The 27,558-nt window shown below is 44.4% G+C and overlaps 1 protein-coding gene across 1 annotated transcript in view; it reads right to left on the bottom strand.

Annotated features, from left to right (window-relative positions):
- Positions 1 to 306: 306 nt before the first annotated feature.
- Positions 307 to 27,558, bottom strand: part of LYRM4 (LYR motif containing 4) — a 216,065-nt gene continuing 188,813 nt past the window's right edge. Inside the window, exon 4 of the mRNA XM_075316469.1 lies at positions 307 to 678. Coding sequence (XP_075172584.1) covers positions 616 to 678 — 63 coding nt within the window. The 3' untranslated portion in view covers positions 307 to 615. The remainder of the gene's footprint in view (positions 679 to 27,558) is intronic.

Genomic DNA, 27,558 nt, shown 5'->3' with positions numbered 1-27,558 from the left:
TGGGAGGAAAGGGAATGTAGATTGTGAGCCACAATAGGTTCAGTGATGATAATATCTAATGCACTGTGGAATATTAAGGTGCTATATAAGCAAAGCTTAATAATAACTGCGGAATTTTGGAATCAGGATGGAATTTTTCTCCTAATATCAAGGAATCAGCATCTGGATCATGAGGGTTTTACCTTCCTCTGGATAATCAAGTTAGGTTATAAACGGAACTCAATGCACCGGTCTTTTTTTAACTAATTAATGGTTCTAATGTAATATGATATAATAATGCATTAGTAAACTCAGACGGCAACAAAATAGTTGGTAATTGTAAGTTTATTTTCCATATAGAAAGAGACAATCATTTGGAGCTATATTTCATTTGTTCAATCATGCAGGTAAAACAGATTTCATCTGATTGGTCTGATTTATTTTCTTATAATAGGATAGAGTTAAAATACATCCTTACTTTATTCCTGCTTTGAACCTTTTAATAAATAAAAAAATATATACCAGTTCTATGGTTATTGGACTAGTTAAGAATGGATGCCGAAAATGAATAGCATTAATCCAGAAATGCAATGCAAGAGGACCGATGCGTCAGTCATCCAGTAGGTGATAGAGGTATTATTGGTTCCCTGAAGACTCGATAATCAATTTGTTAGTGGTGTACAATTGGCCAATTGCAACCTGCAAATCAAAAGAGAAACAGTGTTATCAGTGCACATGTCAGAAACAGAAAAATTTAATAGAAAATTGCCATTGCCTACATAACATGCTGCTGGAATAAAAGGAATATCAACATCACAATGACTACTTTTCACCCCTTATATAGGCAGACTGACAGATTACAAGTTTGCAGACACTTATGATGCCAATTACAGGCATGTCCTTATGGCCAAATTATTTTCAATCTTTTCTAGAGGTACAATCATTTTTGTCCAGGCCATTTTGATTAGTTTGTTTTTTAATTTTTCTCTGTTGAAAATAAATTGAAACAACTTGAATCTTGCAAGTAATTTTCGGTGACCTTTGTGAGTTTTTCTTACTTTAACAGAAGAATACCAACAATATTGTCCACATGTATATTATCCAACTAAAAAGAATGAAGCTCCCGAAACTCAGTATTAAGAACTAGTATCTTGTAAGTGATGTATATCAATGCACATGAACAGGGACAAAAAGAAAGCAACCATAGTGAATGGCCAATTGCCATTTTGTGTCAGTCCAACATGTTCTCAATGCCCTGACGTAAAAAAAACGATCATAGGACTGATGCAAAATGGCTGTAGGCCACTCATTGTCTATACATTTTCCAGGCCTTTTTAATCACACTAATAGGGATCAATAATAGAGAAACTGCTACTTTATTCTTACTACTTTGGCCATCACAAATAGAAACCATGTTTTATTCTGCATTGTATCACCATATCACACCATCTTATGCAAATAGCCTTTTCAGACATGAAGATGACTAGTGCCACCTATTGGGGGTGGCAAGCCTAAAGGGGGCTTTAAACGCAACGATATCTCTAACGATAAGTCGTCATGGTCATGGAATTTGTGACGCACATCCGGCCTCGTTAGCGACGTCGTTGAGTGTGACACCTATGAGCGAGTGTTAACGATCAAAAATACTAACCTAATCATTGATTATTGACACATCGTTAATTTTCAAAAAATCATTGCTGGTGCATAACGCAGGTTGGTCGTCATTCCTGAGGCAGCATACATCGCTATATGTGACACCCCGGGAAAGACAAACAGCAGCGTTCCTGCGTCCTCCGGCAACGAGATGGGCGTGTCGTTAATGCGGCTGGTCTCCGCCCTCCGCTTCTATTGGCGGGCCGCTGTGTGACGTCGCTGTGACGGCGCACGAACCTCCCCCTTAAATAAGAGGTTGTTCGCCGCCCACAGTGACGTTGCTAGGAAGGTAAGTACGTGTTACGTGTCCTAGCGATATTGTGCGCCACGGGCAGCGATTTACCCGTGACGCAAAAACGACGGGGGCAGGTGCTTTCACGAGCGACATCGCTAGCGATGTCGCTGTGTGTAAAGCAGCCTTAAAAGTCTATGTGAACCATTTACTGATCCATGCCATATAACTTTGCATAAGAAGCCGAACCAGACACATTTTTCTGGGAGTTTACCCCTCACCAGTACAAAGCAGGAGTTCTAATTTGGCTAGGTGAGTCTTCTGACAAGGGGAACAGTTATTCCATCCTATACACTATGACTTATGTTCATACACCGTCTTATGACCATACATGCAACTATAAGAACAGAACTCATTAGCTCTTGGACTGAATTTGGATAGTACAATATATTACAAAGTATGAGCAGTAAGGATGCATTTTTTCTTTGTAAAATGCTCTTGATTTAAACAGATAATGCCATCTTTTTTAAATACACCCCACAAGTCATTACTAGTTAATCCCACATCTCCATTGTATGATGACAATGTGTCCACCATGTACTGCATAATAAATTCATATATATGTCACATATAATAAACATCAACACATTATTTTTGTAAAAAAAGCTATTGATTGACCTGGTTTCCGCACATGCACCTCTGCTTATACAGTGCATTGTGTGGTCTCATTTAGCATGAGAAAATGACCAAAAGCACCCATATTACTAATTTAATCATATTTAGATAGGTAAAGAAAATTTGGAAAATTCAATGAATTCACTGAGGTAACATTGATTGGCTTTTGCAGTTTTAAGGGCTTTCCTGGATAACAGGATACCCTATTCGTTAGCATTTTTAGGCCACAGTTCCAGTTAAAATCGGGATAAAAATTCCATGCAGAGCCCCATGTGCGGTGTTCAATAGTAACGGTTCCAAGCACAGGGGTGTATACAGCATTTCACAGTAATCAATGCAAGAACTATACTTGCAGATTACACAACCCATCTAATCTCTACTAGAGCAGTCTGCATGTGATATTTTTTTTTTAAATTCACTTTCTTCCACCAGACTAAATATACTTGTATGTAAGTTTACAAATGAAGCAGAGCACCATTCCTGGCTGCCTGCCATGTTCCAGAGGTCAATGTCTCAACATCTTCATAACAGTTCAGTTACCAAAAACAAACACAGCACAGAAAATTCACTATGCAATACCCAGCATGCAAACGAGGGATGACGAGTCTAGACCTACTCTTCTCCAGTGACTCGCTGTACAGAAGAATCAGAACTTTGTTCATGAACGATCAATATCGGAAGCAACGACCTAAAGTGCTTTCTGGATCACAGCAAACTTTCTATTTAGGAGTTAGTGGCCATTTAAATGATCATAAAACATATTTAGCATGTCCCAGTTTTGACAGCTCTACAATTCTTTTACCATTGCATGTAATGTACAGTTTATGCCATCACGCAATACTGTCCTTTGTAAATATCTGAATGCTGCAGTTGGCATCATGCGTATACTTACAAGGCAATCAGCAACCATGACACAGCCAGGCATAAGAAGCAGAATCATCCTGCAACTTCCTAGTAACGGCACCATTATGCTGTTATCACAGGTCGTAATGGGATAACCGAGGACCAGGACTCCTAAATTGGCCCTCAGACTAGGGGCCCAACTGTGCCTGCTCCCAGAAATATGTCTTAGGCCTAAGCCACACGGCGAGAAAATCGGTGCGAATGGAGTGCGATAAAACATCGCATTCCCCTCGGACCAATTCTAGCCTAATCGGACCGAGAAAACAATCGCAGCATGCTGCAATTGTAAGCTGAGACTCTTTCTCTCGCACCCATTCAAGTGAATGGGGCGAGAGAAAAATCGCACTGCACTCGCAGTACACCGGTGTACTGCCAGTGCAGTGCGAGAATGGCAATAGCCGACTACGGAGGAGAGAGGGAGAGAAATCCCTCCCTCCCCTCCTCTGTGCCAGCCTGCCCCCCGCAGCTGAGGTCTGCTCACATGATCGGAGCTCAGATGCAGGCACACTCGTATGACACTCGGCTCCTGTGCTGCCAGCATGAGCCGAGTGTCATGCGAGCATCGCAGTAGTGCCCCGTGTGGCCCAACCTAATGGTTACAATGTCTGGGCCGCCTTCCTTGCCCTGCTCCTGAACAGCCTTGATCTAATACCCCTTCTCCCGCCCCTAGGGGTAGACCGGCACAGGAGTAGTAGAACCCATAAATAAGGACAAACCGGGGAAACTAAAACTGGATCACTCAGCACGCTCACTCAGAGGTATTAGAAAACAAGTGAGAAGGAGAAAAATAAAAAGCAGGGAGGAAAAAACGAGATGACTAGAGAACGCCACAACTCCATGCACAAAACAATACCAGCAGGACTGGGACACAACAGCACATGGACAGATGTAGCTAAAGCTATAGTCGGCATGGGAAGATGGTCTCCATCTTAAATAGGCGAATAGGTGAATGACTGTGATAGGTCTCCCACAACATTTGATCTAAGATGTATCCAGCAGGCTAGTAGTAATTAACTCCTGAAAGCCCGATCACTAATGAGCACGCAGCTGGTTGATGCCCGAGGCGGTCTGTGGAACGCAGAAGCACAAAAGGAAGCATAGAGTGGAGTGTCAGACTCTGTAGTGTGAACAGCATCAGATGCTGCCATGACACTCTGCGAGTTTAGAGCCAAACAGTGTGTGACAGTCTGTATCATTACTGAAGCCTGTTGAATACAGAGGAATGCAAGCTGGCAGCAATGTACAGCAGCTCTCGTATGGAACTACTTATTTTTTCCTGATTTTAAAGATTTGGGCTGTTTGTTAAGGGATTTGTCTGAAATAAATATATTCGTAGAAGGTGAGTATAACACTGTTGAGGGGCAGGGAGTTAGATTTAAAGCACCACTCCAGCTCTGCAAACCCCCCAAAACACTGGAATGGTGCTTTAAGCAGCTGAACAATAACACAAGTTGTACATGTAAACTAGACCCAATTATTCACATTTAACATTCTTGGGTCTCTCGGCTGCTCTGACCTACTGCCATCGTCTTTTGACATTTTTTCATAAATGATCAGGCATGATTAGGCAAGATGTTATCAGATAGTATTTCAGGGTGTGCAATATGGTAGAATATACTTACTGTATGACACTCCTTCCATAAATACAACCTGTTCCAGCTCATACAGATATTTATCATTAGCCTCACCATTGCTTGCATTGATCTCCACACCGCTAGCTGGCAGTGAGTGATAGTATGGTATTTGCACTAAACTAAAACATGTAAAACATTACCAGATATCCAAACATACTGAGCACACATAGCCAACATCTCGGGATCCCGGACGCCGTCTCAAAAGGCTCATGCACAAGATTGTGTTAAGTCTCCTTGCAATCTTTAATGCACCAAATCGGTGACAACAAGATAGGGCCAAAAGAAAATGTTACTAATTAATGCATAGCCTGTAATACATTACTTATTTGCACTATTCACAAAAAGATAGGGATATCTGGCTTTTGTGTGAAATTTCGGGATGATCCTAAAATGTACTTTTTCGGGTGAACCTTTGAATGCACATGTCCCACTGTTCAATGTTTCACTACTTTTTGCACAACTTGCTGTTCTCTAACAAAGAGCTTAATGGAAAATTCACAGCAGGTGTTTGATTCATAAACCGCTTCACCCCCAGGTGATTTTCCGTTTTTTGCTCCCCTTCTTCAAAGAGCCGTAACTTTTTTATTTTTCTCGCCAATCTTGCCATATTGGGCTTGTTTTTGTGGGACGAGTTGTACTTTTTAATGTTACCATATAATGTACTGAAAAACAAATTCCAAGTGCAGTGAAATTGCAAAAAAAGTGCAATTGCATGATTGTTTTTGAGATACTTTTTTCACCATGTTCACTATATGGTAAAACTGATGTGTTGGTGTGATGCCTCAGGTCAGTACAAGTTCATAGATACCAAACATGTACAGTGCCTACAAGTAGTCTTCAACCCCCTGCAGATTTAGCAGGTTTGATAAGATGCAAATAAGTTAGAGCCTGCAAACTTCAAAAAGAGCAGGATTTATTAACAGATGCATAAATCTTACAAACCAACAAGTTATGTTGCTCAGTTAAATTTTAATAAATTTTCAACATAAAAGTGTGGGTCAATTATTATTCAACCCCTAGGTTTAATATTTTGTGGAATAACCCTTGTTTGCAATTACAGCTAATAATCGTCTTTTATAAGACCTGATCAGGCCGGCACAGGTCTCTGGAGTTATCTTGGCCCACTCCTCCATGCAGATCTTCTCCAAGTTATCTAGGTTATTTGGGTGTCTCATGTGGACTTTAATCTTGAGCTCCTTCCACAAGTTTTCAATTGGGTTAAGGTCAGGAGACTGACTAGGCCACTGCAACACCTCGATTTTTTCCCTCTTGAACCAGGCCTTGGTTTTCTTGGCTGTGTGCTTTGGGTCGTTGTCTTGTTGGAAGATGAAATGACGGCCCATCTTAAGATCCTTGATGGAGGAGCGGAGGTTCTTGGCCAAAATCTCAAGGTAGGCCGTGCTATCCATCTTCCCATGGATGCGGACCAGATGGCCAGGCCCCTTGGCTGAGAAACAGCCCCACAGCATGATGCTGCCACCACCATGCTTGACTTTAGGGATGGTATTCTTGGGGTCGTATGCAGTGCCATCCAGTCTCCAAACGTCACGTGTGTGGTTGGCACCAAAGATCTCGATCTTGGTCTCATCAGACCAGAGAACCTTGAACCAGTCTGTCTTGGAGTCCTCCAAGTGATCATGAGCAAACTGTAGATGAGCCTTGACATGACGCTTTGAAAGTAAAGGTATCTTACGGGCTCATCTGGAACGGAGACCATTGCGGTGGAGTACGTTACTTATGGTATTGACTGAAACCAATGTCCCCACTGCCATGGGATCTTCCCAGAGCTCCTTCCTTGTTGTCCTTGGGTTAGCCTTGACTCTTCGGACAAGCCTGGCCTCGGCACGGGTGGAAACTTTCAAAGGCTGTCCAGGCCGTGGAAGGCTAACAGTAGTTCCATAAGCCTTCCACTTCCGGATGATGCTCCCAACAGTGGAGACAGGTAGGCCCAACTCCTTGGAAAGTGTTTTGTACCCCTTGCCAGCCTTGTGACCCTCCACGATCTTTTCTCTGATGGCCTTGGAATGCTCCTTTGTCTTTCCCATGTTGACCAAGTATGAGTGCTGTTCACAAGTTTGGGGAGGGTCTTCATTAGTCAGAAAAGGCTGGAAAAAGAGATAATTAATCCAAACATGTGAAGCTCATTGTTCTTTGTTCCTGAAATACTTCTTAATACTTTAGGGGAACCAAACAGAATTCTTGTGGTTTGAGGGGTTGAATAATAAATGACCCTCTGAATAAACTTATCACAATTTAAAAAAAAATAAATAAAAAAAGAAATAACATTCTTTTTTGCTGCAGTGCATTTCACACATCCAGGCTGATCTACAGTCCAAATGTCCCAATGCCAAGTTAATTCCGAATGTGTAAACCTGCTAAATCTACAGGGGGTTGAATACTACTTGTAGGCACTATATATGTTTACTTTTATCTAAGGAGGAAAAATTCAGAGGTTTGTTCAAAAAAAGAATTGCGCTTTTGGCGCCATTTTCCGCACCCTGTAGTGTTCTTATTTTTCTGGATCTGGGGCTCAGTGACGACTTGGTTTTTAGGTCATGAACTGGTATTTTTGAGTATTCCATTTTTGTGCAGATGCTACATTTTGATCACCTGTTACTGCATTTTTAAAAAAAATTGCGGCTACCAAAAAACATAATTTTGGCATTTGGAATTTTTTTTTTTGCCACACCATGTACCAATTAGATACATTGATTTTATATTTTGATAGATTGGTATCACCATGTTCAGAAATGCCCAAACATGTGGATATTTTTGTTAAAAAGTTTTCTTTTCAATGGGGTGAATGGGGGGTGATTTGAACTTTTAGGGGTTTTTTTCTATTTTTTTATAGTTTTAAAAACTTTTTTTTTTACATTTTTTATTTATTTTACTAGTCCACCTAGGAGATTTTATCAATCAGCAGTCTGATCGCTTGTTCATTTCTGTTAATCAGAGCTGCGCAGGTCTGATTAGCAAAAATGCAGCTTTCCTGTGTGAGCCGGCTCTCTGACGGAAATAAGATATAATAGCAACAGGAGTCATAACATGATCCATCGCTACCATGGCAACCATCGGCTCCCCGTGATCGCGTCATGGGTCACTAATGGCGGTGGGGAACAACCATTTAAATCACGCTGTCACATTTCAACAGCGCAATCTAATTGGCAAGCAGGCGCGGGTGGATCACTGATCCACCCGCACCTAATAGCCCCTCATGTCTGCTGTTCAAATCAGAAGAGATGTGCAGGGATCACTGCAGACTCACTACACCAGCTGGCGTTGTTTATCCTAACATGACCAATGACGTACCAAGTACATCATTGGTCGTGGAGGGATTAAGCACCCAATACATTTCCGGTTTCAATTAGAATTGGTATATAAACAGTCCTCCTTATCAGCCACTATTGTGACCAGCCAAGCCTTTGGTGGTGGTGGTGGTGTTAAGGTGGCTTTACACGCTACGAGATCGCTAAAGCGATCTCGTTGGGGTCACGGAATTTTGACGCACATCCGGCCGCTTTAGCGATGTCGTTGCGTGTGACACCTATTAGCGATTTTGAATCGTTGCAAAAACGTTCAAAATCGCTAATCGGTGACATGCCCCCCCCTCTTCCCAAATATCGTTTCTGCTGCGGTAACTATGTTGTTCCTCGTTTCTGCGGCAGCACACATCGCTCCGTGTGACACCGCAGGAACGAGGAACCTCTCAGAAAGGAGGTGGGCGGGATGTTCGTCCAGCTCATCTCCGCCCCTCCGCTTTGATTGGGCGGCCGCTTAGTGACGTCGCTGTGACACTGAACGAACCGCCCCATTGGAAAGGAGGCGGTTCACCGGTCACAGCGACGTCGCAGGGCAGATAAGTGCGTGTGACGTTGCCGTAGCGATAATGTTCGCTACGGCAGCGATCACCACATATCGGCAATACGATGGGGGTGGGTTGCTATCACGCTCGACATCGCTAGCATTGGCTAGCGATGTCGCAGCGTGTAAAGTGGCCTTTAGTCTGTCTAATCAACACAGAAGTGCCTACACTTTGTGAATGGTACAGTGACAAGCCTATACTACTTGAATAACATAATTAAAACACTCATTGTGCCTCTGCCTCATTTCATTTTCATGGACAACAATGCTCCGACTCATCGTTGAAGACTTTGGTATCTGAAATGGAGTGGCCTGCACTTTCTCCAGACTTGAATCACATAGAATACCTGTGGGATCAGCTGAGCCGCTATGTAGAGGTTTATAACTCTGTATCCTACAATCTCAATGATCTGAGGGCCGCCCTTAACCCCTTCACGACCTTTGACGGATACATCCATCATGGTGCCCTGGTACTTAAAGACCCATGATGGATGTATCCGTCATGGCGAAATCGCGGCACCGGAGCCCCGGTGACTGCGATCGGTTCACACAAACTGCAGATTCGGGAAGGAGGGGACCTGTAAAGGTAGGTTATTCCCATAAACAAATTTTTATTAAAGATATAAAAACACACCATCAGTGTAAAAGTAGACCAACAGGTCACAGTGATTTAAATGCAACAAATACATGAAAGATTTTTAGTCTCTGTGGAACTAGAGGGCTAAGGACTTAACTTGAAGGCAAAAATACATTCAGGCAGCGCCACAAATAGAATTTTTTGAATGCTTGCTGTCCATGAGTGTCCGCATAGATATAAGTCAGTCCTCTCCAAGCGTCCACTTGTTTCTTTGTAATATCAAGGAATGGCAATTATTTCATTCAGTGAGCCATTTGATTCAAGATTTACAACAGTCTCCACCTCGACGCGTTTCCCCACATAATAAATACGTGGTTCATCAGGAGGCTACAAAACAGATAAGCTCTTATCAGCAACAGATTGAAAGAGGTTCACCTAGATTGCACATTCATACATCATATCACAGATAGGCATGTAAGATGACAAAGTAACACAAAACAATAATATAAAGGTACTTGCCCAGGGAGAAAAGGTACTAGATGTGCAGATCCATGGCGCCCATCACAAAAGATCCACGGCTAGTCAGACAATGCTGGAGAAAATTCACTGCCATAGTCCAGAGAGGCGTCATGGAACTGCACATCACTCAGGGATTTAAATAGCCCACAGTCTCCTGATCAGCTGTGGACGATCCAGGCAATCATACTGATGCCGATATCGCCACATGTGCGCATGTCTAATGTGATGCGCACACCTGAGGAAAACCCAGGAGACTGGTGTAGTGGAGGCGCCCCCGTCCGCATCGCAACTGCGCCTGCCCAGAATCTTATTGGCAGCGTGCATGTGCGGACGGAGGCCCTCACGTGCCAAAAGTAGATAGATATAAACAAGGGGAGAGCGCATGCCTGAGGATCATGGACATCGTGACGCCCACAGTAGCGCCGCCGTCCACGTCACCACCGCGCCTTGCCAATCAAAGGCAGCGTGCACACGTGGACAGAGGCCTCAATATGCCAAATTTAAGTATAGGTAAATAAGGGCAGCGCATGCGCAAAGAATAAACGGGGTCTGAATATAGATACTAGAATAGTGCAGATCACCGTATATACGCGCAAGTGCAGTTAGAGAGACATAGTGCCTCCTCCATAAATACAGGATTAGAATATTAACCCCCATATATAAAGATATACCTATGATTTGCATACGCAAAAACCAACGGAGTCTGCATAAAGATAATAAAATAATGCAGATCACCGTATAGGTGCGCAAACACAATTAGAAAGGTGCTTAATTTCTCCTCCATAAATATAATATTGATCTAGTAACCCTCATTGGTATAGATATACCTAATTATATTAAATATCGGTAATAACAATTAGGGGGTCCCATTTTTTTTGGGGGAATATAGATTAAAGGCTAATAGAAGGGACACCACAACAGACATGATCCTCATTTATAGCAGTGTATGCCACATAAACGTCCATGGTCATAAATAGACGCCATGTTAAATCGAACCCCTAGTAGGCACATAATTAACAAGGGCATTGAAGGAAACTCAATAGACAGGCTGATAAGATGTTACATCAAATACTGTCAAAAAAATTTTTTCCACAGAGGTACAAATATTCCTAGTCAGACATACCCCCCACAATGTAAGGGTACATCTGTAGCCAGGCTCCCATAACAAGGACTAAAATACATAGATGTTAACCATCAATATGGTCCATTCCTGAAAGGAAAAATTTTCCCTTTACGTGATTTTGGCAATTGCAAAACCTCCGGAGTTGTCTATAGGGCTACCTGTACTTGTCCTCTTGACTATATAGGTAAGACCCTAAGAGAACTCCGGAGGCGGGTAGGTGAACATCTTGCGGACATTAGGAATGGACGAGACACTTCAATTTCCCGTCATATTAATATGATACATGGGGGGGATGTGGCCCAAATTCGATTTTCCATTTTGGAGGTGGTGAAACCTAACCCTAGGGGAGGGGATTTTGATAGGACATTATTGCAGAAGGAATCCGCCTGGATATTCAAAATGGGATCTTTAACCCCAGGGGGGCTGAATGAACAGCTCTCCTTTGGCTGCTTCCTTCCCACTTAGCTTTGAAACGGTGTCAAAATTTGTTTAGTTTAAATCTGCTTTTGCTTTACTTTGCAAACTTCCTTCCTTTCAGGAATGGACCATATTGATGGTTAACATCTATGTATTTTAGTCCTTGTTATGGGAGCCTGGCTACAGATGTACCCTTACATTGTGGGGGGTATGTCTGACTAGGAATATTTGTACCTCTGTGGAAAAAATTTTTTTGACAGTATTTGATGTAACATCTTATCAGCCTGTCTATTGAGTTTCCTTCAATGCCCTTGTTAATTATGTGCCTACTAGGGGTTCGATTTAACATGGCGTCTATTTATGACCATGGACGTTTATGTGGCATACACTGCTATAAATGAGGATCATGTCTGTTGTGGTGTCCCTTCTATTAGCCTTTAATCTATATTCCCCCAAAAAAAATGGGACCCCCTAATTGTTATTACCGATATTTAATATAATTAGGTATATCTATACCAATGAGGGTTACTAGATCAATATTATATTTATGGAGGAGAAATTAAGCACCTTTCTAATTGTGTTTGCGCACCTATACGGTGATCTGCATTATTTTATTATCTTTATGCAGACTCCGTTGGTTTTTGCGTATGCAAATCATAGGTATATCTTTATATATGGGGGTTAATATTCTAATCCTGTATTTATGGAGGAGGCACTATGTCTCTCTAACTGCACTTGCGCGTATATACGGTGATCTGCACTATTCTAGTATCTATATTCAGACCCCGTTTATTCTTTGCGCATGCGCTGCCCTTATTTACCTATACTTAAATTTGGCATATTGAGGCCTCCGTCCACGTGTGCACGCTGCCTTTGATTGGCAAGGCGCGGTGGTGACGTGGACGGCGGCGCTACTGTGGGCGTCACGATGTCCATGATCCTCAGGCATGCGCTCTCCCCTTGTTTATATCTATCTACTTTTGGCACGTGAGGGCCTCCGTCCGCACATGCACGCTGCCAATAAGATTCTGGGCAGGCGCAGTTGCGATGCGGACGGGGGCGCCTCCACTACACCAGTCTCCTGGGTTTTCCTCAGGTGTGCGCATCACATTAGACATGCGCACATGTGGCGATATCGGCATCAGTATGATTGCCTGGATCGTCCACAGCTGATCAGGAGACTGTGGGCTATTTAAATCCCTGAGTGATGTGCAGTTCCATGACGCCTCTCTGGACTATGGCAGTGAATTTTCTCCAGCATTGTCTGACTAGCCGTGGATCTTTTGTGATGGGCGCCATGGATCTGCACATCTAGTACCTTTTCTCCCTGGGCAAGTACCTTTATATTATTGTTTTGTGTTACTTTGTCATCTTACATGCCTATCTGTGATATGATGTATGAATGTGCAATCTAGGTGAACCTCTTTCAATCTGTTGCTGATAAGAGCTTATCTGTTTTGTAGCCTCCTGATGAACCACGTATTTATTATGTGGGGAAACGCGTCGAGGTGGAGACTGTTGTAAATCTTGAATCAAATGGCTCACTGAATGAAATAATTGCCATTCCTTGATATTACAAAGAAACAAGTGGACGCTTGGAGAGGACTGACTTATATCTATGCGGACACTCATGGACAGCAAGCATTCAAAAAATTCTATTTGTGGCGCTGCCTGAATGTATTTTTGCCTTCAAGTTAAGTCCTTAGCCCTCTAGTTCCACAGAGACTAAAAATCTTTCATGTATTTGTTGCATTTAAATCACTGTGACCTGTTGGTCTACTTTTACACTGATGGTGTGTTTTTATATCTTTAATAAAAATTTGTTTATGGGAATAACCTACCTTTACTGTATATAAATATTCCCGGGCTTTGTCCCTAAATTTGAAGGAGGGGACCTGTGCCTGACCTCAGGAGGGGTGGTGCCTCCTCCCGGGACCTACGGAGGCTGTGATTGGCTGAGCGGCGTTCGTTAGCCAATCACAGCCACTGTAATTTTTTCAGCCATTGAAAATGGCTGAAACATTGAAATCCAGCCATGATCAGTGCAGCTGTAGCACTGGTCATTGGCTGGAGCTGGGTGACCTCAGCTGGATCACCCTCCCCCAGCTCCAGCAGCTCTGATTGGAGAGACCGGCCTTGTGACCGATCTCTCCAATCACCTTGGACCTGGGGCCGGTGACCGCCCCCCTCAGCTTCACTTGTCGGTCCTGGAGCACGCCAGTACAGTGTATACAGTACAATGGCAGGGCGACAAGCTCCGGTCCCATGCTGTTATGTGACCGGAGCATGGGACCCGGAAGTTGCCATTGTACTATATCAAACCGGCGAAAAGCCTCCTGATCCGCCGCCGTCGCCCTCCTCCATCTGCCACCGCTCTCCCCGATCTGCCCGCCCCCTCCCTCTCACCTCCGTGATCTGCTGCCCACCTCTCAACCCCGTGATTGGCTGCCCGCCCCCTCCCCCCTCACCTCAGTGATCGGCTGCCCACACCCTCCCTCTTACCTCCGTGATCGGCTGCCCGCCCCCTCACCTCCGTGATCGGCTGCCCGCCCCCTCCCCCTCACCTCCGTGATCAGCTGCCTCCCCCTCAACTCCGTGATCGGCTGCACGCCCCCTCCCCCTCACCGCCGTGATCTCCTGCCCGCCCCCTCCCTCTCACCCCCGTGATCAGCTGCCCGCACCCCCTCCTCTCACCCCCTTGATCGGCTGCCCGCACCCCCACCTCTCACTTCCCTGATCTGCTGCCCACCCCCTCCACCTCACCTCGGTGATCTGCTGCCCGCCCCCTCTCCCTCACCTCCGTGATCGGTTGCCTGCCCCCTCACCTCCGTGATCTGCTACCCGCCCCCTCCCTCTCACCCTCGTGATCGGCTGCCCGCACCCCCTCCTCTCACCCCCGTGATCGGATGCCCGCACCCCCACCTCTCACTTCCATGATCTGCTGCCTGCCCCCTCCACCTCACCTCTGTGATCGACTGCCCGCCCCTCCCCCTCACCTCCGTGATCGGCTGCCTGCCCCCTCCCCCTCACCTCCGTGATCTGCTGTTATGTGACCGGAGCATGGGACCCGGAAGTTGCCGCGCTGCCATTGTACTAAATGAAACCGGCGAAAAGCCTCCCGATCCGCCGCCGTCGCCCTCCTCCATCTGCCACCACTCTCCCGATCTGCCCGCCCCCTCCCTCTCACCTCCGTGATCTGCTACCCACCCCCTCACCTCTCACCCCCGTGATCGGCTGCCCGCACCCCCACCTCTCACTTCCATGATCTGCTGCCTGCCCCCTCCACATCACCTCTGTGATCGGCTGCCCGCCCCCTCCCTCTCACCTCCGTGATCGGCTGCCTGCCCCCTCCCCCTCACCTCCGTGATCTGCTGCCCGCCCCCTCCCTCTCACCCCCGTGATCGGCTGCTCGCATCCCCTCCTCTCACTTCCATGATCTGCTGCCCGCCCCTCCACCTCACCTCCTTGATCGGCTGCCTGCTCCCCCTACCTCTCACCCCCGTGATCTGTGCTACCTCACCTCTCACCCGTGATCTGCTGTCCGCTCTCCCCCCACCTCTCACCCCCGTGATCTGCGCTCCCTCACCTCTCACCCCCGTTATCTGCTGTCCGCTCCCCCCCCCACCTCACACCCCCGTGATCTAGATAAATTCCATGAAGAGTCTAGTTTCCAAAATGGGGTCACAAGTGGGGGAGCTCCACTGTTTCGGCACCTCAGGGGCTCTCCAAAAGCAACATGGTGTGACTAACGATTCCAGCTAATTTTCTGTTCAAAAAGTAAAATGATGCTCTTTCCCTTCCAAATCCTGCCGTGTGCCCAAACAGTGTTTTTTCGCCACATATGAGGTATCTGCGTGCTCAGAAGAACTTGCCCAACAAATTTTAGGGGTTCATTTAATCCTGATACCCTTGTGAAATGCAATATTTGAGGCTAAATTAACATTTTTGTTGCAAAAAGTAAAATGTTCATTTTTTCCTTCCACATTGCTTTAGTTACTGTGAAGCACCTGAAGGGTTAATAACCTTCTTTGATGTGGTTTTGAGTAGCCTTAGGGGTGCCTTTTTTGGAATGGTGTCACTTTTGTGACATGCACACCTCTCAAAATCGCTTCAAATATGATGTGGTCCCTAAAAAAAGTGGCTTTGTAAATTTTGTTGTAAAAATGAGAAATTGCTCAAACTTTGAACCCCTATAACTTCTTAAAAAATTTTTCCCCCCAAAATTGTGCTGATGTAAAGTAGACATGTGGGAAATGTTATTGTATAACATATATATATATATAATGTAATTATTTTGTGTCATATGTCTTGTTGGTTTTAGAGCATAAGAATTCAAAGTATGAAAATTATAAAAGTTTCACGAAATTTCCGTTTTTTTCACAAAGAAACGCAAAAAATATCGGCCTAAATTTACCACTAACATGAAGCCCAATATGTCACGAAAAAACAATCTCAGAATCACCGGGATCCGTTGAAGCGTTCCAGAGTTATAACCTCAAAGTGACACTGGTCAAAATTACAAAAAGTGGCCTGGTCTTTAGGGTCAAATAGGCTGGGGGCTGAAGGGGTTAAAGAACAGTGGGATATGTCATGAATTAGCAGACAATAACTCAATTTGTGAACAGCAAGTTATTGAGACATTGACATTTTTTTGAGGTATACCAACCACTGTTGTTGGCTTTTCTTTCAATAAATTATTTGAGATGGAGAAATCACCATTATATGCTTCTATTTAAATGCTCCACTTTCATGATAAAATATCACTGTAGCGTGAATGTTTTACATAAATTTCACCAGAAAACCAAATATCCCTAACCTTTTGTGAGTAGTGTATATATTTTACTTCTTTATATTGCGCAATCATATTCCACAGTGCATTACAGACATTATTATCACTGTCCCCATTGGGGCTCAGAATCTACATTCCCTATCAGTATGTCTTTGGAGAGTAGTAGGATAAGGGAGTACCCATAGGTAACCCACACATGTAAGGGGAGAACATACAAACTCATTGCTGATATAGAACTTGGTGGGTTTTGATCTTAAGCAGGGCGGTTCCGTTGAGGTTCGGTTCGCCGGCAGCAAACGAGTCTAGCTCCACAGGCTCGAGCTTGACCCGAACCCCCGATCCAGTCACTGATTGGCAGTTTGAGTCTCTGCCCACATACAGCCAGTTATAAGCAGATCACTTCCAGGGGAGGGAGGGCAGTCTATTTTAAACTTTTTTCTTTTGTTGCACACTACATCCTATCACGCTGTTGTTACCCCTAGTGTACGCCATTCAAATACTGCAAGTAGCTCACACAGGGCTGAGAACCAAGCGTAGCTGAGCATAGTGTTGCTTGCACAAGTTTTCTTCGCACATACAGCATCCAATCCATGAACCCGAACCTTGATTTTTAAATTTTGTGTTCGGTTAAAAAACTGAACCTCAGGTTTGCTCATCGACATCACCAGATAGTGTATTGGGTAATAATGCACTGAGCAGATTGGTAAATGCACACAGAAGGCTAGCAAAATACTGAATAAATATAGCTAGTTAATTTGTGGCGATGTGGGTTAATATTGGTTGTTGTAGATAGGGGGCAGTGCAGGCCAGCATATTAATCTGGAAGTAATATGTACATCTCAATAATATAGAATATCATCAAAAAGTTAATTTATTTCACTAATTCAATACAAAAGGGAAACAGATATATTATATAGATTCATTACATACAGAGTGATCTATTTCAAGTGTTTATTCCTGTTAATGTTGATGATTATGGCTTACAGCCAATGAAAACCCAAAAGTCATTATCTCAGAAAATTAAAATATTATATAAGACCAACTGAAAAAATTATTTTAAACTCAGAAATGTTGGCCTACTGAAAAGTATGTACAGTAAAGGAACTCAATGCTTGGTCGGGGATCCTTTTGCATGAATTACTGCATCAATGCGGTATGGCATGGAGGTGATCAGCCTGTGGCACTGCTGAGGTGTTCTGGAATCCCAGGTGGCTTTGATAGCAGCCTTCAGTTCATCTGCATTGTTGGGTCTGGTGTCTCTCATCTTCATCTTGACAATACCCCATAGATTCTCTATGGGGTTTGGGTCAGATGAGGTATAATGAATGTGGTATAAGACCACATGCATTAAGAAAATCATATAAAGTGAATGGAATGGCACACAAATGCTAAAACAAGAAAAAATTATGACCACTGAATATAAGAGTAATAGTACTAACTGTGATAGATAAAGGAGATACCCATGACGAGCCTTTCGCTCCGGGTTGGCGTCAACTCCATTGTTTGTTTAGATAAAGCCTTGAAACCTTGTATGGAGCCTTAAAGAGAAATTGTCAAGTGTAGAAGTTATCTTCTATCCATGGGATAAGTGATAACTTACTGATCACTGGGGGTCTGATTGCTGGGACAGGCACCGATCCAGAGGAACGAGCTCTGGAGACCCAATATGAATGGCACAGTGGTCAACCAGGCGCATTGCTAGACAATTAATTCTTGGTAGAACTGCCAGAGATAGCAAAGTACTGCGCTCAGCTGGCCTTGGAGACTGATAAGAATGCATACAGCAGCAATGTACATGATCCACCACTGCTACACTTGTATGGAGCTCATTAGACCCCTGTTCTCGGGATAGGCAAGGGACCCAGTGGTCAGTCACTCAGTGATCGGGAGGTTATCCCCCATCTGATGTATAGGGCATAACGTCTAAACTTAAGAATACCACTTTAATACTGCACTCAATGTACTCCATGGAGTTGTATCCTTGGAGGTGTATTGTGGAAGAGCTTAAGATTGTGTTGAAAAAGGGTATTATAAAATCCATCAGTGCTATTAGGTCCTATTCCCAAGTGTGAAAATGCAGCATTCTTTTTCTGCCATGTTTTTTCAGCAGGTGTCTGCATCAAAATGTGCAGTTGCAATGTTTTCTAATTCATTGTATTTTTTGTTGCTTTTTTTGTACACTTTAGAATAGTTTTGACACCACATTATATTAGTGAATATTTTCGTGCAGAAACACTGGGAATTTGCACCTAAAACACAATAGCATTTTTTACATGCATTTATACAGCCCATTCGCCCCTTCAGACACAGATTTTCTGCATAAACACAACAAAAATACATCAGTGGAGAAATGCAGCGTTAAGACTACGTATGAACATGGCCTGAAGGTATTGTAAAAAGTCTACAGTTCTAACGCCTTAGAAAGAAACCCCCTTAAAAAGAAGTGAGGGTGATCAGGGCCAGCTTTACACAAAGTGGGGTCCTGGGCAAAAGTTTAATTTGCGGGCCAAATGCATATTGCACCATCACATATATTTAGGCTGCATTTACATTGGCTGAGTTCAAGGAATTAAACAATCGTGATCGATATTGAAGTCAATCGGGGCTTGTTTACCAGCCTCTACGCAGGATAACGAAGTATGATGGGCACAGATTGATCACTAGTAGATCAGTCTGTCCCCCATACAGTATCATGTTATCAGCAGCACAACTCCCGTTTACAAAGGGGAATGTGCTGCTGAGAACAATGATTTTTGTTCCAGCATAAACAATCCAATAACCCGATGAATGGGCAGCATTTTGCTCGTTCATTGAGCGATTGCTGACCTTTACACCTATGAACTCTTCACTGCACAGACAAAATTTATGAATGTGGATATCACACACTTGCAAGGAGGTGCTTGGAAACTACTACCTTTGAAGACAACGACCATGTTGTCTAAATGTAATGTTGTTAGGTAACATGTAGTGTTAAGTGTTCCTGTATTGCGATAAGGTGGAAGGGCTAAGTAGATGTAGATGTACCAGAGTCCATAATGTTATGTAGATAAGATAACACTTATGTAGGATGCTTGTCTGGGTCGCTCAGTCTTAAGGCCACATCTCACTAAGCGACATCGCTAGCGACATCGCTGCTGAGTCACGGTTTTTGTGACGCAACAGCGATCTTGCTAGCGATGTCACGGTGTGTGACATCCAGCAACGATCTGGCCCCTGCTGTGAGGTCACCGGTCGTTGCTGAATGTCCTGGACCATTTTTTGGTCGTTGCTGTCCCGCTGTGAAGCACACATCGCTGTGTTTGACAGCGAGAGAGCAACGATCTGAATGTGCAGGGAGCAGGGAGCCGGCTTCTGCGGACGCTAGTAACCAAGGTACACATCGGGTAACCAAGCAAAGGCTTTGCTTGGGTACCCGATATTTACCTTGGTTACCAGCGTCCACAGCTTCTAGAAGCCGGCTCCCTGCCTCCTGCACATGTAGCCAAGGTACACATCGGGTAACTATAAACAAAGCGCTTTGCTTAGTAACCCAATGTGTACCATGGTTACGAAGCACAGCGTTGTTACACTGGTGGCTGATCTCCGATTGCTGTGGAGATCTGCCTGACTGACAGCTCACCAGCGACCATGTAGCGACACTCCAGCGATCCCTGCCAGGTCAGATCGCTTGTGGGATCGCTGGAGCGTTGCTAAGTGTGACGGTACCTTTACATAGTGCAGGAATATTAGGTGATAATCACAGGTCTAGCTTCGGTAGGAGGGGTTAGGAGTTGGAAGAGAGTTGAGATTTGAAGGACAGAGAAAAAGGAAAACAGTGAAGGCTGAGGAGTGCAAGTGAGGACATCAGGTCCTGGACAGTACTTGGGTCGTACAAGTCAGATATATAGACCCTGGCCCAAGGGCCATCAGGGCTTAAATAAAATAGACTCCAGCAAATGTGAGCCTCTGTAGACACTGGACCTCTGTTGGCTTACGGGCCTTCCTGTTTTATATTGAACTGAACTCTCTGTTTCAGGGTTACTCCAGGACTGGATGGCAAAGAAGAAAAATTGTTCTTAATGTTGTTCTATATTGTGTTTAGTGTCTTACAGGTCCATATGGTCGAGGACGGCCATATACAAAGAGGAGAGGAGTGTAAGAAGGTGTTCGGTGCTTGGAAATCCCTACCCCTGAAGACACCGGCCATGTTGTCTAAATGTAATGTTGTTATGTAACATAGTGTGAACTGTTTCTGTATAGTGATACGGTGTAAGTGCTAAGTAGATGTAGCTGAGTTCATTATTTAAATAAGATAACACTGTTTTGTAGGATGCTTGTCTGGGTAGCTCAGTCTTACATAGTGCAGGGGCACCCAGGGTTAAGCAGAGGTCTAGCTTTGGTTGGAGGGGCTATGAGCTGGAGGAGAGTTGAGATTTGAAGAACAAAGAAAAAGGAATACAGTGAAGGATGAGGAGTGCAAGTGAGGACATCACATCCTGGACTGTACTTGGGTCACACTAGTTCTCTACAGGCAGATTGCCCTAAGTGTCTGAGGCATGAGGCTTGAATAGGGTGGTCCGAGGCAGGCACCTGAACCACTCCGGATGAGAGAGTACAGATGCGGGCCTGCGGAACTACGAGAGACAGGACCCTGAAGGTGCGGGGAACCTAAAGCTGAGGACACTGGGAACTGGGAAAAAGGCAGTTGACTCAGTGGCAGGCTGGCAAAAAGGAAAGAACAGCTTTGAAGTACATTACAGTCAGAAGCAGAGCCATAGAAGTGAATGTGCCGAATATAACGTGATCAATGAATACGTTTTATCAAGTAAAAGTTCAGTTTTATAAAGCAACATGTCGTTGCCTGATTCTCTGTGACGGAATCTCTTAGATGGAGGGAACTGGAATATTGCAGTCAGTAAGTGCAACACACCATGAACGTGTTAACAGGGCACGGACTCTCTGTAACAGGCCAGAGTGCGGTCTATAGCTGCCAGCTTGCGCATGACTACAGCGCTTTCTAGAACCTAGTTATACACACAGTATGTGGCACAAACACTGTATGTTACACACATGTATACACACTGCATATTACATACATATGTATATATGTAGGAGGGGGGCGAACAGAGCCCTCTCCTACGAAGGTAGTGTCATTGGAATGTAATTGTAATGTATATATGGCATGTGGCAGAGAAAAGTATTTGTTTATATATACTGTAATCTGTAATGTGAAGTACTAGCCCCTAATGCGGTGTCAGGTGGGAGTTGCAGTACAGGGTCAGCTGTGTGGTAGATATAGGGTTTAGTTGTAACTAGGGAAAAAGCAGAGCAAGAGGTGGATGATAGGAGTAGTTAGATAGCTAATAAGGTTCAGCAGGAATACAGGAAGTATAGCAAGATGGTTGCCCGGGAAACGGAGACAGGAGGGAGGAGAGAATACTGGGGTTTTCAGAACGTGAGTAGGAAGGAAGTCAGTTGCGGCAGGAGCTGAAGCTTACAGGCAGGACCTAGAGCTAGGGTCCGCCTAAATAGGGAGGAATCCTCCCATGTACCGAGATCTCACCCAGCGGACAGACAGTGGGGCATCCTGAGACTGGTGGGACATCGGGGACAAAGACCGCTGGCGCGAACCTAAAACTGCTCGGGAGCAGTCATGCGTCCAGGATCATGAGTGAGGTACGGCAGCCGCACGGAAAGGATCCCAGGAGAGAAAGAGTGCCAGGAAGAAGGCATAGGACTCAGCTGCTGCAGGATAGACCCCAGGGCGAGTGCTAGGAAAAGAGAAGTTTTCCTCCCGAGGTAGGACAGACACAGTCCTAAGGGCCTGAAGCGTGGAAAGAAGCAAGAGTGATATGCAATAAAGACGTTCCTGTGGTTTTATCAACGTCTGAGAGTACTTTAGGTCTCCATCCCTGTCTATGACAATGACCCAGCAAGGACAGATCAAAGTAATAGAGACTGTGATGGCTAAAGACTTCGGCCCCAGTAGGAGCCCTACACGGACATTGACATTTACTGAAGCCAGGGGAAGCGCTGCCAGCCATCACCTGGCTCCCCTCTTTAAGTGGCACTGCGAGGAGGGTGAGCCTGCGTGTCCTGGCCCTATTGGCTTAAAGATGTTGAAATGGCAAGCTGCGGATCGTGTGCGGCTGAAACTAGAGAAAATGGAAGCTACCGCATGGCGATGAAGACCGGCCTGTCGTGGGCATATTTGTTGCGCAGAAGCACGAAGTGGTGTCTGTCCTCAGGGAGGGCCAAAGGCTAAAGAACCTCCTTGGAAGGCGTGGTCGAAAGTGAGGCCCCGCCCTAAGTTGTTCAGAAGTTTGCGGAAGCAGTGAAGAAATGGGTGGAGCTGCCTGGGAGAAAGATTTACGCACCAGAAAGAACACCGTGGCCATAATGGAAGCGATGCTTGTGGAGAATGGACTTCCGCCCAATCCCCTTCAGGGTAAGAGAGGCCCACTGGGTCGGTGTGCATGCCCGCGCATGCAGACGTCGGGCGTGGGAGGAAAAAATACGGGAATCTGAAATGTTAACCCGCCATCCAGGAGGCTTGCAGCTGTGGTCCCTCAGTTCTGCTCTGTGTTAAGGGCCTGCAGCAACGTAAGATCCAGCTCCATCAGCAGCCATTGACCTGGCCCTGAATCCTGTTGCCCTGGTGACATTGTGCAGAGGGGAGAGTAGAAGTAACAGAGCCCAGAAGCTGGACTTATGGAGGTGCCTGTTGCGCCATAAGAGAAACAACGGTTTGTTCCGGGACTGTCCTCCTTCAATGAAGGAGGGAGGCAGAGGAGTAGGGACCCCAAACTGTTGGTGTAAGGGGGCACACTGGGAACCAATGCTTGCCCAGGAGCGGTCTGTGTAGTGAACTTTTTCGGTCATCAGACCCACAGAAGAGATGTTTTTTTATTTTTTCCGTTCAGGTAATGCTGGCTAGGATAAAGTGGGACTGGAAAGTACCGTTAATTTCAAGAGTTATGTATGAGACGAAATATGGTTTAACAAGTGTTGGGTATTTTGGGTACAATGTGCCATTGAGCAGAACCCCGGTACCTGAAGTAGCCCGGAAGTTTACCTGGTAAGAAGGATAGAATGAAAAAATATTTTGACTAATGCTGGCTTTGAGTAAGAAAAAACAGGATGCTATGTGTCCTAAGGAGCAAATTGGCCGGGACGGCCAATCTTAAAGAAAGGAGGTAAGTAGGAGGGGGCGACTTGCGCCTTCTCCTACAAAGGTAATGTCAGTGGCATGTAATTATAATGTATATATGGCATGTGGCAAGAAAAGTATTTGTTTATAAATACTGTAAATAATCTGTAATGTGGAGTACTGGCCCCTCATGCTGTGTCAGGTTGGAGTTGCAGTACAGGGTCAACTGTGTGGTAGATATAGGGTTAAGTTATAACTAGGAAACAAGCAGAGCAAGAAGTGGTTGATAGGAGTAGTTATATAGCCAATAAGGTTCAGCAGGAATAAAGGAAATGTAGCAAGATGGCTGCCTGGGAAACGTAGACAGGAGGAAGGAGGGAATACGGGGGTCTCAGAATGTGAGTAGGAAGGAAGTCAGTTGCGGCAGGAGCTGAAGCTTACAGGCAGGACCCAGAGCTAGGGTCTGCCTATATAGGAAGGAATCCTCCCGTGTACTGAGATCTCACCCAGCGGACGGGCAGTGGGGCATCCAGAGACGTTGAGACATCGGGGTACAGAGACCGCCTGCTCGACCATGAACTGGTTGGGAGCAGTCACGCGTCTGGGGCACTAGTGAGGTACGGCAGCCACACGGAAAGGATACGGGGGAGAAGGAGTGCCAGGAAACAGGCATAGGACTCAGCTGCTGGAGGATAGTGCCCAGGGCAAGTGCAAGGAAAAGAGTAGTTTTCCCCTGAGGTAGGACAGACACAGCACGAGTGGGCCTAAAGGCCTGAAGCGTGGAAAGAAGCAAGAGTGATCTTCAATAAAGAAGTTCCTGTGGTTTTATCAGAGTCTCTGTGCACTTTATGTCTCCATTCCTGTCTATGACAAGGACCCAAGCAAGGACAGATGAAGGTAATAGAGATTGTGACAGCTATTGACTTAGGCCCCAGTGGGAGCCCACCACGGACATTGACTGAAGCCAGGGGAAGCGGTACCAGCCATCACCTGGCTCCCCTCTTCATATACACATAGCACACACGTACACACAGAGTATATACATTGCTGAGCAAAAGGGTAACAATGTTTTGAACTTTGTACTTTCAGGCTCCATATCTCACCATCCACTACAGCTTTGAACGTGCGACTACCTTCAGTTTATAGACAATCATCTTGGCTATCTCATACATAAACTTAACTTACAACTATTTAGCATGTGATTGGTTATTAAGATTCTTGTAATCTCACTGCATAGTTACTGTTTTGCTCTGGTGGTGGAATAATCTTTTTTTATCTGTATACTACAAATTCCAACCTGTTGTCACATTTACTAATAGATCAGCGTGTTATTAGGTTGATTTCCAATTGAAAGGTCACTGGTTCAAATCAAGAAGTAAACATGAAAAAGATTTCCCAAAAAAAAAGAAACCACGTCATCGAGCTCATCGATAGCGGTCTCTCAGCCAAGAAAATTGCCAAACTGCATCATGTGAGTACCATGACAGTTGGAAGACTATGAAATGAAGTCCATCCATTGATTTAAAAGCCAAGAGGTGGCCATCCAGGCAAAATATAGGAGTCAACAAGTGAACTCATCACAAGATGAGTCACTAGATGAGACTCTGATGGGTGCAAATAAGTCTGGAAGAAACAAGGCAAAAGGTGCTAATGGATCAAGAAATGGAAGGAACTGTCAAGTTCAGTGGAGGAAGCCGTTTCACAGCCAAAGGCATTGGACACATGACCAGGATTGATGGTGGTCTCAATGCTGAGCTACTACAAGACGGTTTACTCCATACACTTGAATACAATGGGTTCCAGTAGGACAATGACCTGAAGCATACATCGAGATTGGCGAAAAAAATGTTTCAATGACAATGAAGTTGAGGTGCTGGATTGGTCCCTAAAGTCCCCAGACCTCAACCAAATCAAATACTTGTGGGTAGAGTTGAAGAAAAAGCTGTATTTAGTCAGCCACCAATTGTGCAAGTTCTCCCACTTATAACATGAAAGAGGTCTATAATTGACATCATAGGTAGACCACAACTATGAGAGACTAAATGAGAAAAAAAATCCAAAAAAAATCACCTTCTCTGATTTGGCAAGATTTTTTTTGCAAATTATGGTGGAAAATAAGTATTTAGTCATCTAAAAACATGCAAGATTTCTGGCTCTCACAGACCTGTAACTTCTTCTTTAAGAGACTCATCTGTCCTCCACTCATTACCTGTAGTAATGGCACCTGTTTGAACTTTTTATCAGTAAAAAAGACACCTGTCCACAACCTTAAACAGTCACACTCCAAACTCCACTATGGTGAAGACCAAAGAGCTGTCGAAGAACACCAGAAACAAAATTGTAGCCCTGCACCAGGCTGGGAAGAGTGAAGTTGCAATAGGCTAGCAGCTTGGTGTGATGAAATCAACTGTGGGAGCAATAATAAGAAATAGAAAACATACAAGACCACTGATAATATCCCTCATTCTGGGGCTCCATGCAAGATCTCACCTCGTGGGGTCAAAATAATCACAAAAACGGTGAGCAACCGAGTGATTGACCTGCAAAAAGCTGGGACCACCGTAACAGGCTACCATCACTAACACACTACGCCGCCAGGAACTCAGATCCTGCAGTGCCCCTGCTTAAGCCAGTTCATGTCCGGGCTCATTTGAAGTTTGCTAGAGAGTATTTGGATTATCCAGAAGAGCATTGGGAGAATGTCATATGGTCTAATGAAACCAAAGTAGAACTGTTTGGTAGAAACAAAACTCGTTGTGTTTGGAGGAGACAAAATGCTGAGTTGCATCTAAAGAATACCATACCGACTGTGAAGCATAGGGGTAGCAACATCATGATTTGGGGCTGTTTCTCTGCAAAGGGACCAGGATGACTAATCCGTAAGATTTTGAGTGCAAACCTACTTCCATCATCAAGGGCATTGAAGATAAACATGACTGGGTCATTCAGCATGATAATGATCCCAAGCACACCGCTAGGGCAATAAAGGAGAGGCTTCGTAAGAAGCATATGAAGGTGCTGTAGTGGCCTAGCCAGTCTCCAGATCTCAACCCCATTGAAAACCTTTGGAGAGAGTTGAAAGTCCATGTTGCCCAGAGACAGGCCCAAAACATCACTGCTCTAGAGGAGATCTGCATGGAGGAATGGGCCAACATTCCACCAACAGTGTGTGCCAACCTTATGAAGACTTACAGAAAACATTTGACCTCTGTCATTGCTAACAAAGGAAATATAACAAAATATTGAGATGAACTTTTGGTATTGACCAAATACTTGTTTTCCACCATAATTTGCAAAAAAAATCTTGCCAAATCAGAGAAGGTGGTGATTTTCTGGATTTATTTTCAAATTTTGTCTCTCATAGTTGTGGTCTACCTATGATGTCAATTACAGGCCTCTCTCATCTTTTTAAGTGTGAGAACTTGCACAATAGGTGGCTAACTAAATACTTGTTTTCCCCATTGTACAGATACATGCAGATACACATGGAAACAGAAAGCACATACATACAAATAAATGCATACACCGAGCACATACATACATACATACAGATGCATGTATAAGCCCAGCAGATACATACAGATACTGCATATGTATACCCAGAGCACATACATACTGACACATGCATACACAGAGCAGATACATGTATACCAAGAGCACATACATACTGACATGCATACACAGAGCAGATACATACAGACATGTATACACAGAGCAGATACATACAGAACACATACATATACACAGCGCAAATACAAACAGATACTGTACATGTATACAAAGAACACATAGATACAGATACATGCATACACAGAGCACATACAGACATGTATACACAGAGCAGATACATATACACATGCATACAAAACACAACTATAGAATACTTTCCAGTCTGTCTCTTTGTTTTCTTCATTTCTTTTAAACGTCTGCATGGTACAGGACCTGTGGTGGCAATATAATATTCTCAACATAGAAAACTACACTGATAATGCAGACCTGCTATTATCAATATACTGTATTTTCTGCTGTAAATGCTTGGGGCTCCTAGAGAAGCGAGGGCAATTTGC

This window comes from Anomaloglossus baeobatrachus, chromosome 6 (genome assembly GCF_048569485.1).
Source record: "Anomaloglossus baeobatrachus isolate aAnoBae1 chromosome 6, aAnoBae1.hap1, whole genome shotgun sequence".
NCBI classification, from domain to species: domain Eukaryota; kingdom Metazoa; phylum Chordata; class Amphibia; order Anura; family Aromobatidae; genus Anomaloglossus; species Anomaloglossus baeobatrachus.
This window is presented reverse-complemented; position numbering and strand designations above follow the sequence as displayed.